Below are 13,295 nucleotides of genomic sequence, written 5' to 3'. Positions count from 1 at the left end.
AGCACTGGTGGTGGTGTTGCTGTCTTGCAGCTGGAAATCTATATCCAGCAGCCGGTCCATGGGGTAGCATAAAGTTCACGACGATTTAATTTAAACTCACAACTGATATCTATAACCTCTGCAATCCACCAGTCACAGTCATACACACAGGCCACGAACATCCCTCTTTGTAGGTTGTGAATCTGAATATTCTCCTGCCGTTTCTGAGATCTTGGTTGAACAAATGAAATTTATTGTTTCTTGCTCTTTCAAGTTCGTGCAATATAGGTTCGCCCATCACTGTATAACGTCGGTCCAAAGTTAACACCATCGCACAAAATGGCAAGATGTGCCAATTGTGCAATAGCAAACGATCCAGGTTGAATTGTGAATTGTGGATAAGATTTATTAGCTTTGTTTCTTAAGAATTACATTCTTGTATGCTTGGAGCTTTGTAAAAATATAATTAAAGTAATGTGGCCATTCCCATCTAGGATGAAGTCTGAAACATTAATGTTTACATTCATTATAAAGCAAGTCTATATCCCTTGTTAATGTACAGCTTCAGTTTTCATTTTAAGTGGCTTTGTGGGGTTTATCATTGAATAAAAATATTTATTTTCTTAATTTCCAAGTATACCTAAGTAGGGGGCGATTAAATAACTGTAAACAAAAAGGAAAGAAAAAGGAAAAAAATGATCTGGGTGACCCATTTTATTGACGGTGACTGCTTATTTGAGCCAAAGTAATATAGAAGCCAAAAACGTCAAATTTTGATTTGCCTATTTCTCACAGGCAGGAAGAAACGGATTTCGCCACTGTGATGTGCAATACGGTGTTACGTTCCCGGTTTAAACTCGGTGAATATACTTATAGTTATTCCATTCCGGTGAACACAAGATGTATCAGACTACAAGACATGGGAATCACTTACGGGTATGCTTATGTAATATATATTAAATCTCTCACAATTAAAATACCTTAAAACTTCAGTTGATCTTCATAACACACACTTGAACTCGAAAATAAAACTTCTTTTTAGAATTAAAACTGTATTAAGCTCGAAATTATTACTCGAGTACACAAATTACAACATTCATTTTAAAATACTTCTTCTTCTTCATGACCCTCACCGCCGGCTATGTGGCAGTCTTGATCAAGGATCTAAGGGGTGTAGAACAGTGGGGCGTGTATCAAAGAACCGACCGAAGTCACTTACTTCAGCCATCAGAATCCATAACATACATTACATAGCAACCAACATTAAATTATGTCAAGGTTAGTCAATAACCAATGCAAATACTACAAAACCGAGTAAAACAAATTATGACGTCATTGAATAACACAAGTATTTCTTTTTATATTTAACATATTAAACACTGACTTCATAAATTAAGTGGGTGCGTATCAACGGATATTTCAATAACCAGACCAAGTTTCTCATCAAAGAGGAAAAAAAAAGGGTTGGAAATTTGTGACGTAGTGAAATTGTAGGTTTCCACATACCTTTCTCACTTCTAGAATTCTAAACTTACTAGTGCCTTCACTTTGTCTTTGCAACGATTCTATTTCCTCATTGAAAGTACATTATTGTATTGTGAAGAAATACAACTTGATGAAATGAGGTAACATCCTTGGTAGAAGGAAAAATAATTCCACAATTTATATTGCATATGTACATACATACATGCGTTATTGTAATAAAACGGCCAAATACGTTTCAGAAACACTTAAACCTGACTCTTAAGCTTTCAAAATATGTTGACGCAGTTGATTTTGCATTACTTTGAATACATTTCTTGTAAGAATCCTTTTCGATGTTACCGTTAAGAGAAATGTATGTCCCTATCGCGTTGTAGCGCCATCTTTGTACGTGATTGAATACTGATTAAGATTGGCTGGTAGAGAAACCAGTATCGAATATAGGACACGATCTAGTTGGAATGGAAATAGAAGTTCATTTCGAGTCTTAAATATAGTTCGGTGGACCATAGGGCACTAAATAGTAAGATTGATTGATTGATTTGGTTTATTTTAATTGTTTCTTCTGCCACTTTGGCTAATCGCAAATATGGAGATGGGTGATGATACCAAGAATGCCCATCCCCTGGCCGGGAATCGAACTCGGGACCCCTGGCGTCCTAGAGCGCTGCGCTAACCACTCCGCCACGGAGATCGGCAGGATTATGAAGATTGATTTGGTGTTTTAAGTCCACTTTATGCACAGTAAGGCTAATCAGGACTTGACCAACAGTTTAAACTGGGATCCGAACCGCTACGTGCCTCCACCGGGTATCGAATCCGGTACCCCTTGATTGCAAGACGACGCTCCCACTGCGTCATAGGGGGGCACAGGGCTATGAAGAGTTGTGTACGCTGACACAATGATGAATTTGCATGGGAATTTTTAACAGGCATTTCGGAGATTCAAAACTCTTCCCTGCGGGCATTTTCCCTGTCGGTACGCCAGTATTCAACCCTGCCGTACAAAGCAGCTCATAAAGGTAGCCTGAATCAGAACCATTGTTCCAGAATTGCCAGCGGAAACTGGACTCCTGGCCTCTATTGAATTATTCCGATGAAGGAGATGCTTCAGTGGAAGTAGCCGAAGACAGGAAGTGACTGTTACACCGAAATCGTCGAGAGGAAGTTGCCGTCTCTCCCAATATTAATGAACACGGTCGGAAGTGCAAACAGCGAGCTCCATTATTTAGTAATGGGTTTCTGCACATGCGCAGAATTCAACGCTGAAGAAGGGCAACGTAGAGGAATATAGGAACGAAACCAAAGGTACATAGAAAGTCATAGAGAATCTCATAGATATTTCACCACTTGTCAGTCAGTACCAGACACTGACATCTTTCTTTCTCATTTTTGGAAATCTGCACTCTGTGTGCTCTGTTTCATATTTCATTCATAGCATTTCACGTAGATGTCGCCAGTGTGCGAATTAACAGGGGGGGGGGATGCCGGAGATTTCCCTTCCAACAGAAAATTTTATCCCCAGCAAAATAAAATTATTTTTATCCAAGCCAGGGGTGGTTTTGTCCCCCTCAAAGAAAATGGCATTTAAAGCATAGAGTATACCATTTCTTAACTAACAAAGCAGAAATTTCTTTCGGTAGGGGCTGTAATTGTAAAGGTGAATAGTGCCAACCGGGGAGTCATTATAAGGAGATTTTGCATTTACCAATCTGGTTTTTCCCTAGTTTTTCACTGCTTTTATTTCAAAATGTTGATTTTCTCAAAATTTGGGGGGGAATAGGTGCAGCCCTTTCACACCCCCTCTGTGTACGCCAGTGTCCAGTCATCAGAGGTTTCCCCTGCCTTGTGGATTAAAGAAGGGCACTTTTCTGAAACGGACCAACTTTACCAAGCCGAGACAACAACAGGCTATTTCCCGCTTTCATGTCATAGTGCTGGCATTTTACAAGTACAGTAAAACCTCGTTAATCCGGACTACTGGGGGGATAAGTTCACCGGTTTAACGAAAGTCCGGATTAACTTAAATAACCTAAAAGAACAGTAGAAAGTGCATTAAAACCCCGTTTATAGCAACAAAACACGTTTATTATGGTGTATTTAAAGGGCATAAACCTAAATACACTATACAGTACAGTATAATGTAAAGCAGTGCACATACAATGTTGTTCGACTTCAAAAATGTGTGTGTTGGCTTAAGGCAAGGGGAGTCCGTTACGGAGCAATATGACGAATGCAATTGTTGACTTCTAGCCACATTTAAAACCTTGCATTCTGCTTTCCCCCCTCCCTTTTGTCTGTCCTGATTAAGCGAAGTCCGGCTTATCGGAGTCCGGATTAACGAGGTTTTACTGTATAAAGTTGTTCGCAAGAAACTTGAAGGTAGAATTGATGGACATTAAGTTTGAGCTTGGTAATATAAATTTGGTGTTACTAGTTGTATAACTGTTTTTGTGAATGAGTCAGGGTTTTTCTTAGAATGCAAAAATAGTGTTTCTAAATAACATGTAAATATTATCATAAGATCTAATGACGTAGGTTAGAACCAATGTTCTAAGGTATTTAAAACCACAAGACAATAGTTTAGTTTACTGACCGGTAACATGTACAAATTTACTTACCCAAAAGAACCCTGAAATGAAATCACAAAAACGCCATTGCGTTAGGATGTCACTGTGCCAGTAGTCTCGCCAAGGATATTTTAGAAGGAGGGTAAAGGGGCTAGATAAAGGCTACATAAATTCTTAAACTTTCGAAACTTCGAATATTTTATGTTGTAATAATTATATTATACAGTAAATCCCCAATAAGCCGGAATTCGCTTAATCCGGACAGGCAAAAGGAAAGAAAAAGCACACGTCGGGCACATCATCATAATATGGGTATCGCCCCTATACTGCATTGTATGTATAGTATTGCCTAACATTTTACTGTACTGTATAGTGTATTTAGGCCTATGCCCTTTAAATACACCATAATAAACGTGTTTTGTTGCAATAAACGGAGTTTTAATGCACTTTCTACTGTTCTTTTAGGTGATTCAGTTAATCCGGACTTTCGTTAAACCGGTCAACTTATCCCCTCCATTAGTCCGAATTAACGAGGTTTTACTGTATATGTTGGTAGTTCATTTATTTTCCTATAAACTAAGAAGCCAGGGGACATCCGCCTTCTCCGCTACCTGCGTGTCTTTTTTAAGACACATTATGAGATGCCCAGGCACCCCACGTGCCCACCGCTCTGAGACTAGAGCTCAGATTTGTATGTAATTACATATTCTATTCCTTTCTAGATACATACATTGAACACGAAAATGTCAACGAATTATAAACTGACATAGTAATTTTGCATAAGTTTCATGTTACATATTTTTACATATTTGCCAGGATATTACTTATTTTACATATTTGCTAATTTACTTTACATACAACAACATATTTCGGTATTTTTTTCCTATTTTGATCCTTTTTCCTATATTCTCGATCTCTGAAACATGATGAAGATAATTTGTAGCTCGTGTGATATTATATTTTCTAACCAATGAAATGCAAAGTGCTTGCTTACGGTCACCTAAAATTGATTGGCAAGCCGCAAAACAGGCTGTAGACCAAAACAAATTACTGGAACTATTATTTACCGAAATATGCTGGAGTCCCCCCCCATTCCCCCCTAAGTTACATATTTTCGTTTCTCTTTTAGGTTTAGGCAAAGCACCTAGAAACTTGGCGTCGGTGCACAAGAGAGCTACTTTCCTGAACAAAGCGAGTTATACAATATGTTCAATTTTACAAAAAGTACAAAAGTAGCTATGTATTTTTATTAGATTGTTCTTTCCGTAAAACCTTTTTTCTTAACAATTTTTTTTTCGAAAGTTACGAAGAGCTCTCCTACATATTTACATATTTTACAATAATTTGCGATGTAGAATAATTAATAGTTGACAAAAATGGTTTCTTAAATATGTACACGTTGCTGTGTTTTCTTGACTTTATAAATTTGATACAAATTTTAATTTAAACAACTTATGTCCTTAAAATTATGTTGAATATATTCAAATAAAATAAACGTGTAGCAGAATTCTTGAAATTGCTTGGATACGAGATTATTATTAATATTACATATTCTTTGATACTACATATTTAGCTACATATCCTTTTGATAATACATATTTAGGTACATATTTTATAAATTATTGTTACATATTTATGTACATATTTCGTACTTTAATATTGCATTAAAATCCGGTGTTTACCTATGACTGGTACTAATGTGTGAATCTTCCTTTCCAGGGCGATCCGGAATGATCGAGAGCGTGTCTCGACGTGCTTTTGGAGGCTCCAGTGGAACTTACAACGTGCGTGCGTCCGAGTTGGCCAGAGATCGGCGGCTCAAAACAATCAGTGCTACTGTCACCTTCCTCGACGACTCCCAGCAGTCCTTCGAAATAGAGGTAAGGCTCGGATTTCAATTCTAGAAGCTTTATATACAGGGTAATTCAAAAAGGATGAAACAATTTTACGCAGTTATTATGACGTGCCTGTTTGCGATAGAAAATCAAACAAGGCATCTACATAAAGCAAAAAACTCTGGAAGTTTTATTCCCACTTGGCACTCTTCTGTTGCTAGCTTCTCCGCTAGGATCGCTAGTGTGGCAAAATGGCGAGCGACTAGCAGAACACATGTTGTGTGTTGGAGTTAATGAAGACGGATTCATTCGCAATGGTGCAAAGACATTTCTGCATGCGTTATGGTAGTTTACCACCATCTCGGAAGAGCATATGATTTTCGGGTACAGCTGCAGCTACAGCTCACAACTTGCACGGTGACTGGATTTTCGTGGCCTTCTTGACAACACTTCCCTATTTCTGTTCACAGACTCTTAGGGTACGTAGCCGCCCAGTGCTCTTACCTTTCTTTACACACAGACCTAATCTTCTTCAAGTTGTTTCTACCAACGGTAGATGCATGGGCGTAACTTGGGACCTAACTTTGGGGGTGGGGGACAAAATCGAACTTGGGGCTTAACTTTGGGGGAAAGGGGCAGAATAAAACTTTGGACTCAACTTTTTGGAGGGGAGGGGGTGGCAGAATCAAATTTGGGACTTAACTTTTGGGGGAAAGGAGCAGGATCAAATTTGGGACATAACTTGGTGGGGGCAGAATCAATCTTGGGACTTAACTTTAGGGGGGGACAGAGTCAAACTAGAGATTGACTTTGAGGTGGGGGCGCAGAATAAAACTTTGGACTTAAATTTGTGATGGGCAGAATCAAACGTATGACTTAACTTGGGGGGGGGGGGAGAATTCATAAGTGTTCCATCCCATAAAAATAGCGTCCAGAACTATTTTGCTGAATAGCTTACATTTACACAATCATAAAAAGAAACACTTCAATACTTCGCTACTCAGGTCGCAAGAGGTTAACATAAGTATCATTAACTTTTAAATTTATTAGCCTGACAATTTGGGGAGGGGCATGTGCCCTCCTTTGCTAGTGATGGGCACCATCGACTAATTTCCACCATCGACTAATTAGTCGTTAGTCGAAACAAAATATCGACTAATTAGTCGAAAAAATTAGTCGACTACTTTTTCGACTAATATTAGTCGAATTAGTCGTTCGACTAATATTAGTCGAATTAGTCGTTTGACTAATATTAGTCGAATTAGTCGTTCGACTAATATTAGTCGAAAAAGTAGTCGACTAATTTTTTCGACTAATTAGTCGTTCGACTAATATTAGTCGAATTAGTCTTTCGACTAATATTAGTCGAATCAGTCGTTAACGACAAATATTAGTCAAAGTGGAACTATATATTTTTCTTATTATTTTCAAATTCCTCCACTCTTGTGCTGAGCTGAGCCAGGCTAAATTGGACTGTTTATAAACGAATGTTTATACACACACACACACACACCCACACACACACAATCACACACACACACACACACACACACACACACACACACACACACACACACACACACACACACACATTTATTTTATTTTCTTTATTATATTTTTTTAATTTTTTGGTCTTGTTTAGTGTTTAATGTGTTCGTTTTAACACCAGTGTACTTTTTACTGTTGTTTCTTTCCGGTTTAAAATGGCTTCTGCTGTACTGGAAATTTCAATAAATAATTAAATGAAAAAAAAAAAGACATTTTTTCATCGTGAATGCAGTTCGAAGAAAGTCGGGACGGGGATTTAAAACAAGGACACTCTGGGCTGAATCCGGGCGTCTGATAGATATGCATCAATTAAACCTTTAAAGGTTATAATACTAAAATTATAAAATAACCAAATATTGTAGACTGCAGAGTCCTGGAGCCTATCTCGCTTCGCGAACAACCCATTCATTTATGTAAGAATAAAATCGAATTTCTTGCAAAATCTGAAAAATCGTCAATGTTATTTTCGTAGGTTTTACAGCTTCATATTAAAACATTTCATAGTTGGAGGGGGTAAATGACCCCATTGCCCCACCCCTTGAGTATTAGGCTGGACATGGATGTTCTTTTTGATCAATTCGTCCTCATCGTCGTGCTTACCCAAAGTGACATACATCCTCTATCTTTCTTTATTATTATCCTCATTTTACATCGCTTTTATGCCTCTTTAGGCTAATCGGGATGATGAGAATGAATTGTGATTACAGGAAATGGATGAGTGGAAACTTACAAGAAACACCCATGTCCACCACAGGATTCGAACCCGGAGCCGTAAAAGGCGTGAATGTGAATGAACCACCCTGCGCGCCCTGCCACCGATGTTGCTGGCAAATTTGTACCCCATAAGGGGCAGAAAGGTAAATTAACATCTAGCGACTGCAGCAAGTTTGAGATCGTTCTGGACAGCGTATATTTTAGTATTTGCCCCACGAACATAATTAATGTTTATTTTTAATTAAATTAATTTTACCTTACCTTGCATCAGAGCTGGTCGATTGTAAACTCTCTTCTTATATTCGACCGGTTTTTTAAGTTTAAGAATATTTCCATTCCAGTAAAATGCATTTATCATAAACCCTGTAATCCATCTGAAGGCCAGAAATGGATAGTTTTGCTTTTAAAATGTTGCGGTGTCTTTCTTGCACCAACAATGTGCACTGGCCTGTGAATACCAAGAAAGTCTCGGAACTATGAATGTGTATCCCTTCAGAGAAAACAAAAATAGCGACATGAATGACGGTAGTCATCGCCCCCTGGAGGTAGGGGGGGATAGAGCTACAGCAGGGTCAGCTTTCCCTTTGCATACCAGCTCTGTCGCGGCATCAAGGGATAAAAGATTCCAGTCACTGACCTTTCCAAGAAATACCTACCTGCTTTGCTTCCCTTCTTGACAATAAGCCCTCTGCTCAAGTAGTCGATTGTTCGTCTGGAAATGAGACATGTTCGGTCATTTCGACTAATATTAGTCGGAATGTTCCCGACTGAAATCAGTCGAAATTTTTCCGACTAATATTAGTCGAAATGTTTCCGACTAATATTAGTCGAACGACTAATTCGACTAATATTAGTCGACTAATTTTTTCAGTCGACTAATTTTCATTAGTCGATAATTTTTTCGACGGTTTTAATAATCGACTAATCGACTAATGCCCATCACTATCCTTTGCCCCTGCCAAATTCCGCCTATAGGTAGATGTTCTTCTAAGATATTGGTTTTGTATCAAAATGCATGCAGAAATTGTTTTCCCATCACTGTGATCGAATCAGACTTCGCCATCTCGAACACACAATACGCCTTCTGTTGGTCAAGCGCCATAGCACACTAGCGTTCCTGGCGGATTGACTACTCTTTGGTTTATTTTGTGTAATTTGATACTACTAACAATGAATATGCAGGAAAAGTTGATGTGGGTACCTACTTTTTTGACTGCGTAAAGGGTGATAATAAATTTTAAAAAATAAAAAAATACATAAAAAAAATCTTAAACTTTCAATAAAACTGATTGCTTTTGCTTCTTGCTCAATAAAGTAAATTGAATTATTCAATACTTTTTGAATGCAACTCAAAGAAGGTACACTTACATTTCCACTACATACTTAACTTGTACACTACGATTTGGCATGTAAGAATTTGGTTAAAAAATTTGTGAAGTCCCCGAAAAACAGAGAGCTCGCCACTGATTTCTCGGATAACTTAGCAGTTGACATTTTTATCTTTGTTACATAGTATGATTTTAGACTCACGAAAATCATCCAGTTAGAGCTATCGAAAGTGTCCGCGCTGACTGACACATAATTTAAGATGTTTAAAGAAAAAAATACGTAAACCTTACCTTTAAATGTCTTAAGTTATCTTTCCAAATCTGTAGATGGCAATCTAAATAATTTTAATTCCATGACTAAAAAGCCGAAAGTTTGAATTAGCAATGTAAGCTCATGAAACTCGAAATATAACCTAAAACAAGTCATGAGAATTTTAGTTTTGATTAATTTCTTAATGATAATTTAGCATAAGGCTACAATATAATGTAAGGTGTATTGAATAAATGTAACTTCCAGAATCTAATAAGAAATTACTCGCACTGCTACACATTACACATTTCCTGCGAATACGTATCATGCTCAAAAGTGTCCCTTCGTGACTGCGAGGTGTGGCTCTTTGATCTATGGTTCAGTGTACAGAAACAATAGTTACATGGAAATCATGGGTTTTGGGTTCGATTTCTGGTAAAGTCCTGTTCACCCAACTTGAGAAATGAAGTCAGATACGGATAAGTATATGTGTAAATTTTATCCATTAACTTAATAATAATAATAAGAAGAAAAAGGATGGTAACAGAATACACCTTTTGATGTTCATGAGTAATTTGCGTTGTTTAACACCATTTTAGGTGTCCTATTACACCATTTGTCGTCACACCACACTAAGTATGGAGGCCTTTATCACACGATTATGTGTTGTACTACACAAATCAATAACGGCGATTGGGTTCTTGCCCCCCTCGCCTCCCCTAATCGCCGCCACTGACACCAATTATGTTGTAACATCACTTTTGGTGGCAACGAATTTGCATATCTTTAATAGTGCGGGATTCGAACCCGAGACCTCTGGCGTCGTAGCGCGCTGTGATAACCATTTTGCCGCTCTTTAAGATTTGTGATTGACTCCATCAACCTTTGTAGTATTCTTACAAATTATAATACTTTACGCATTATACTCGCACGATTTGCAAGGGGAAGAGCGGGTGTTAACCAGAAGTTAGGAGGTAATATTAGCGGATGTGGATATCAAATTCCCTTCTACAGGAATGAGTCAGTGGCGTTCATAGATGGAGCTTGTGTCTTCCGCATTGGTTCGGGTTCGGGGTGTTTTTAAAAAGTTTGATATGGAAATTAACCTAAACCATAAAATAGGAGTTGTATCTCCAATTTTATATAACTCCATTTCTTTGTCTTTCTCATTCATCTTCAGTATCAATCGTGAATCTTCCACCGTAGTCTTCTGATATTATCTACGACCCATTCTGTTTTAATTACTTTTCTCTCCTGCTTCATAGCTATCCCTTTTCCCTGGCCCCATCTCGTAATTTAGATTCCAACATTTCCTTGTTGGTCCCGTCATCTGTAGAATATGCTGTGCTTTCCGGTATCCCAGTTTCATTAATTTCTAATCGGGCATCTTTTGTACATCATTTATACTTACCTTTATTCTCGACGCGACTCTTATTCTTCTCGAGCCTGATTTACCTTTTTTATCCAGTCTCGTATTTTCTCCTGGAATCTGGTGTTTCTTTTCCTTCGTCTACGTTCTAAATTATTCACATCACAAGACTTCGTTTCCTTTTCCATTTCAGGCTTTCTTATGTTTCATTGGCCTTACTCGCCTACCAATTATATTTTCTTAGTCTCAATTCGCCGACCTCCGTAGCGCAGTGGTTAGCACAGCGCTCTACGACGCCTTAGGGTTTCTACCTGGACTTGGGTGTTCTTTGTGAGTGTCCTTTCATCAATTTCATCACGTGATCACCCACTCTCATCGTCTCGATTAGCCAAAAGTAGCAGAAATGCTAAGTAAATGAACCAAATCAGAAGTATTACCGGTATAATTGTCATACCGTTCCGATAAATACTATTCTCTGATGATCTTTATAGGATTAATCTACATATATATCATTTAACTCCAATTTGATAAGCTGTTTTGTAATCAATAAATTATATCTGTATACTTATAATTTGGTTCGAAAATCTCACAGGCGAAATAATAAATTAATTAATTAATAAATTAATAGGAGACCTGTAGGAAGGCCAAGACGAAGATGGAGGGACAACGTTGAGATGGACCTAAGGGAAATCGGTAGGGATGGAAAAGAGTATATAGAACTTGCTCAAGATAGGGAAAGATGGAAGGCCTGTGTTGCTGCAGCCATGAACCTTCCGGTTTAAGAAGGCTAGGGAGTTAGTTAGTTAGTTAATTAAATACATTTATTTATTAATAAAATACATTTCTCTATTAATTAAATAAAATTATTTATTAATTAAATGAATTTATTTATTAAACAAAGGGTTCCAAATTCAGCATTAGACATTTTACATTGGGATGTATTAACAAATGAAAATAACAAAGGCAAACCTGCAGTAAAATGTGCATTTTTAGAGAACAGCCTTCTAAACGTGCCTAATTTTTTATAAAAATGTATGTTTGGTTGGGTAGATTGGCAGGGTACAAGGAACGCTGTGTGGGGCATAATCTAGGTTTCTGACAAGTGAAAAGTTGAGCGCTTTGGGTAATGCGAGACGGCACAAAGAATTGAATTTCCTGGAGTAGGTCTCACTTCTGATGTTACCATTAGCTATTTTATGTAGAAATATTGGATCTGCCAGTTTGTGTCTCTCGCTGGGAGCGTGGGTATTTAACATTTCCAAAAGGAGGGCTTTTGGAGGTTTCTTGTCATTTGAACTCGAGTGAAATTTAGTCTTTGAAGGACGTGCCATAGAGCAGAACGGAGAACAGTATTAGGTGAAACGAAAGATTTGTACGAGGGCGTACTGAAAAGTAATACCTCCTATTTTTTTTATTAGGAGACGATCAACACACGTCTGCCAACGAGAGACTAGTTTCTTAATATCGTCACTGTATAATTGTTGATCTGGACGACGGAGCCTCACTTTTAATCCGAAATGGTGTACCAAACTTTCATCGCCTGCGACAATATAGTTTAGGAATGCAGCATCACCTTCAAGTTCGTAGCGCTGAAGCAACTGTTGGCTAATGTCCAGTCTCCTCTGTTTTATGTCAGGAGTGAGCTTTCGAGGCACCCACCGTGCACAAAGTTTTCTGTATTCCAGGTCTGCGATTATCGTCTGCATTCGCTCCTGTGATATGCCACACTTGAATGCAAGCTCTGCCTGGGTTATGCGACAGTTCTGTCTAATGAGTTCATCGACACGATTCCGATGACCTTCATCAGTTGCAGTACGCAACGTTCCGCTCCATTCTTTGTCACACACTTTGAGAGTTCCTCGGCTGGGGTTTTCCAATCATCAGCGAACTAAAGAAGGTTCATGCAGAGGTTTGGAAGATCATCAAGATGCAGGATGAAGAGGAAGAGGTCCGAGAACCCTGTGTTACACATCTAACTTGAAACCGTATATTATTGACATATAGTAGAGGAAACGAACGGGAAAAAGGGTCTAACCCGGAAATAATTGCAACACAATGTTTTTTGTGCCAGATTGTGCGGAATGGTATAGTGAATAATATATTAAAAATCCACCATCCAAATGTTTGGGGAAAATCCGCCATCTTGGAAGATGAGGTGCTGAAAAATCTCTATCTACATTTGGTTCAACTCTGAAAGATAACAAGATAAATCAGAGGCAA

At 38.1% G+C, this 13,295-nt stretch overlaps 1 protein-coding gene across 7 annotated transcripts in view; it reads left to right on the top strand.

Annotated features, from left to right (window-relative positions):
* The window catches only part of Ptpmeg (protein tyrosine phosphatase Meg), a 365,178-nt gene that overhangs the window by 217,247 nt on the left and 134,636 nt on the right, over positions 1-13,295 (top strand). For all 7 annotated transcript variants that reach the window (XM_083120336.1, XM_083120341.1, XM_083120339.1 and 4 more), the window contains one exon: positions 5,751-5,911. In XM_083120336.1, coding sequence (XP_082976462.1) covers positions 5,762-5,911 — 150 coding nt within the window. In that variant the 5' untranslated portion in view covers positions 5,751-5,761. The remainder of the gene's footprint in view (positions 1-5,750; positions 5,912-13,295) is intronic.

The sequence above is a fragment of the Lepisma saccharinum genome, chromosome 4 (assembly GCF_977018435.1).
Source record: "Lepisma saccharinum chromosome 4, izLepSacc3.1, whole genome shotgun sequence".
Lineage (NCBI taxonomy): Eukaryota > Metazoa > Arthropoda > Insecta > Zygentoma > Lepismatidae > Lepisma > Lepisma saccharinum.
This window is presented reverse-complemented; position numbering and strand designations above follow the sequence as displayed.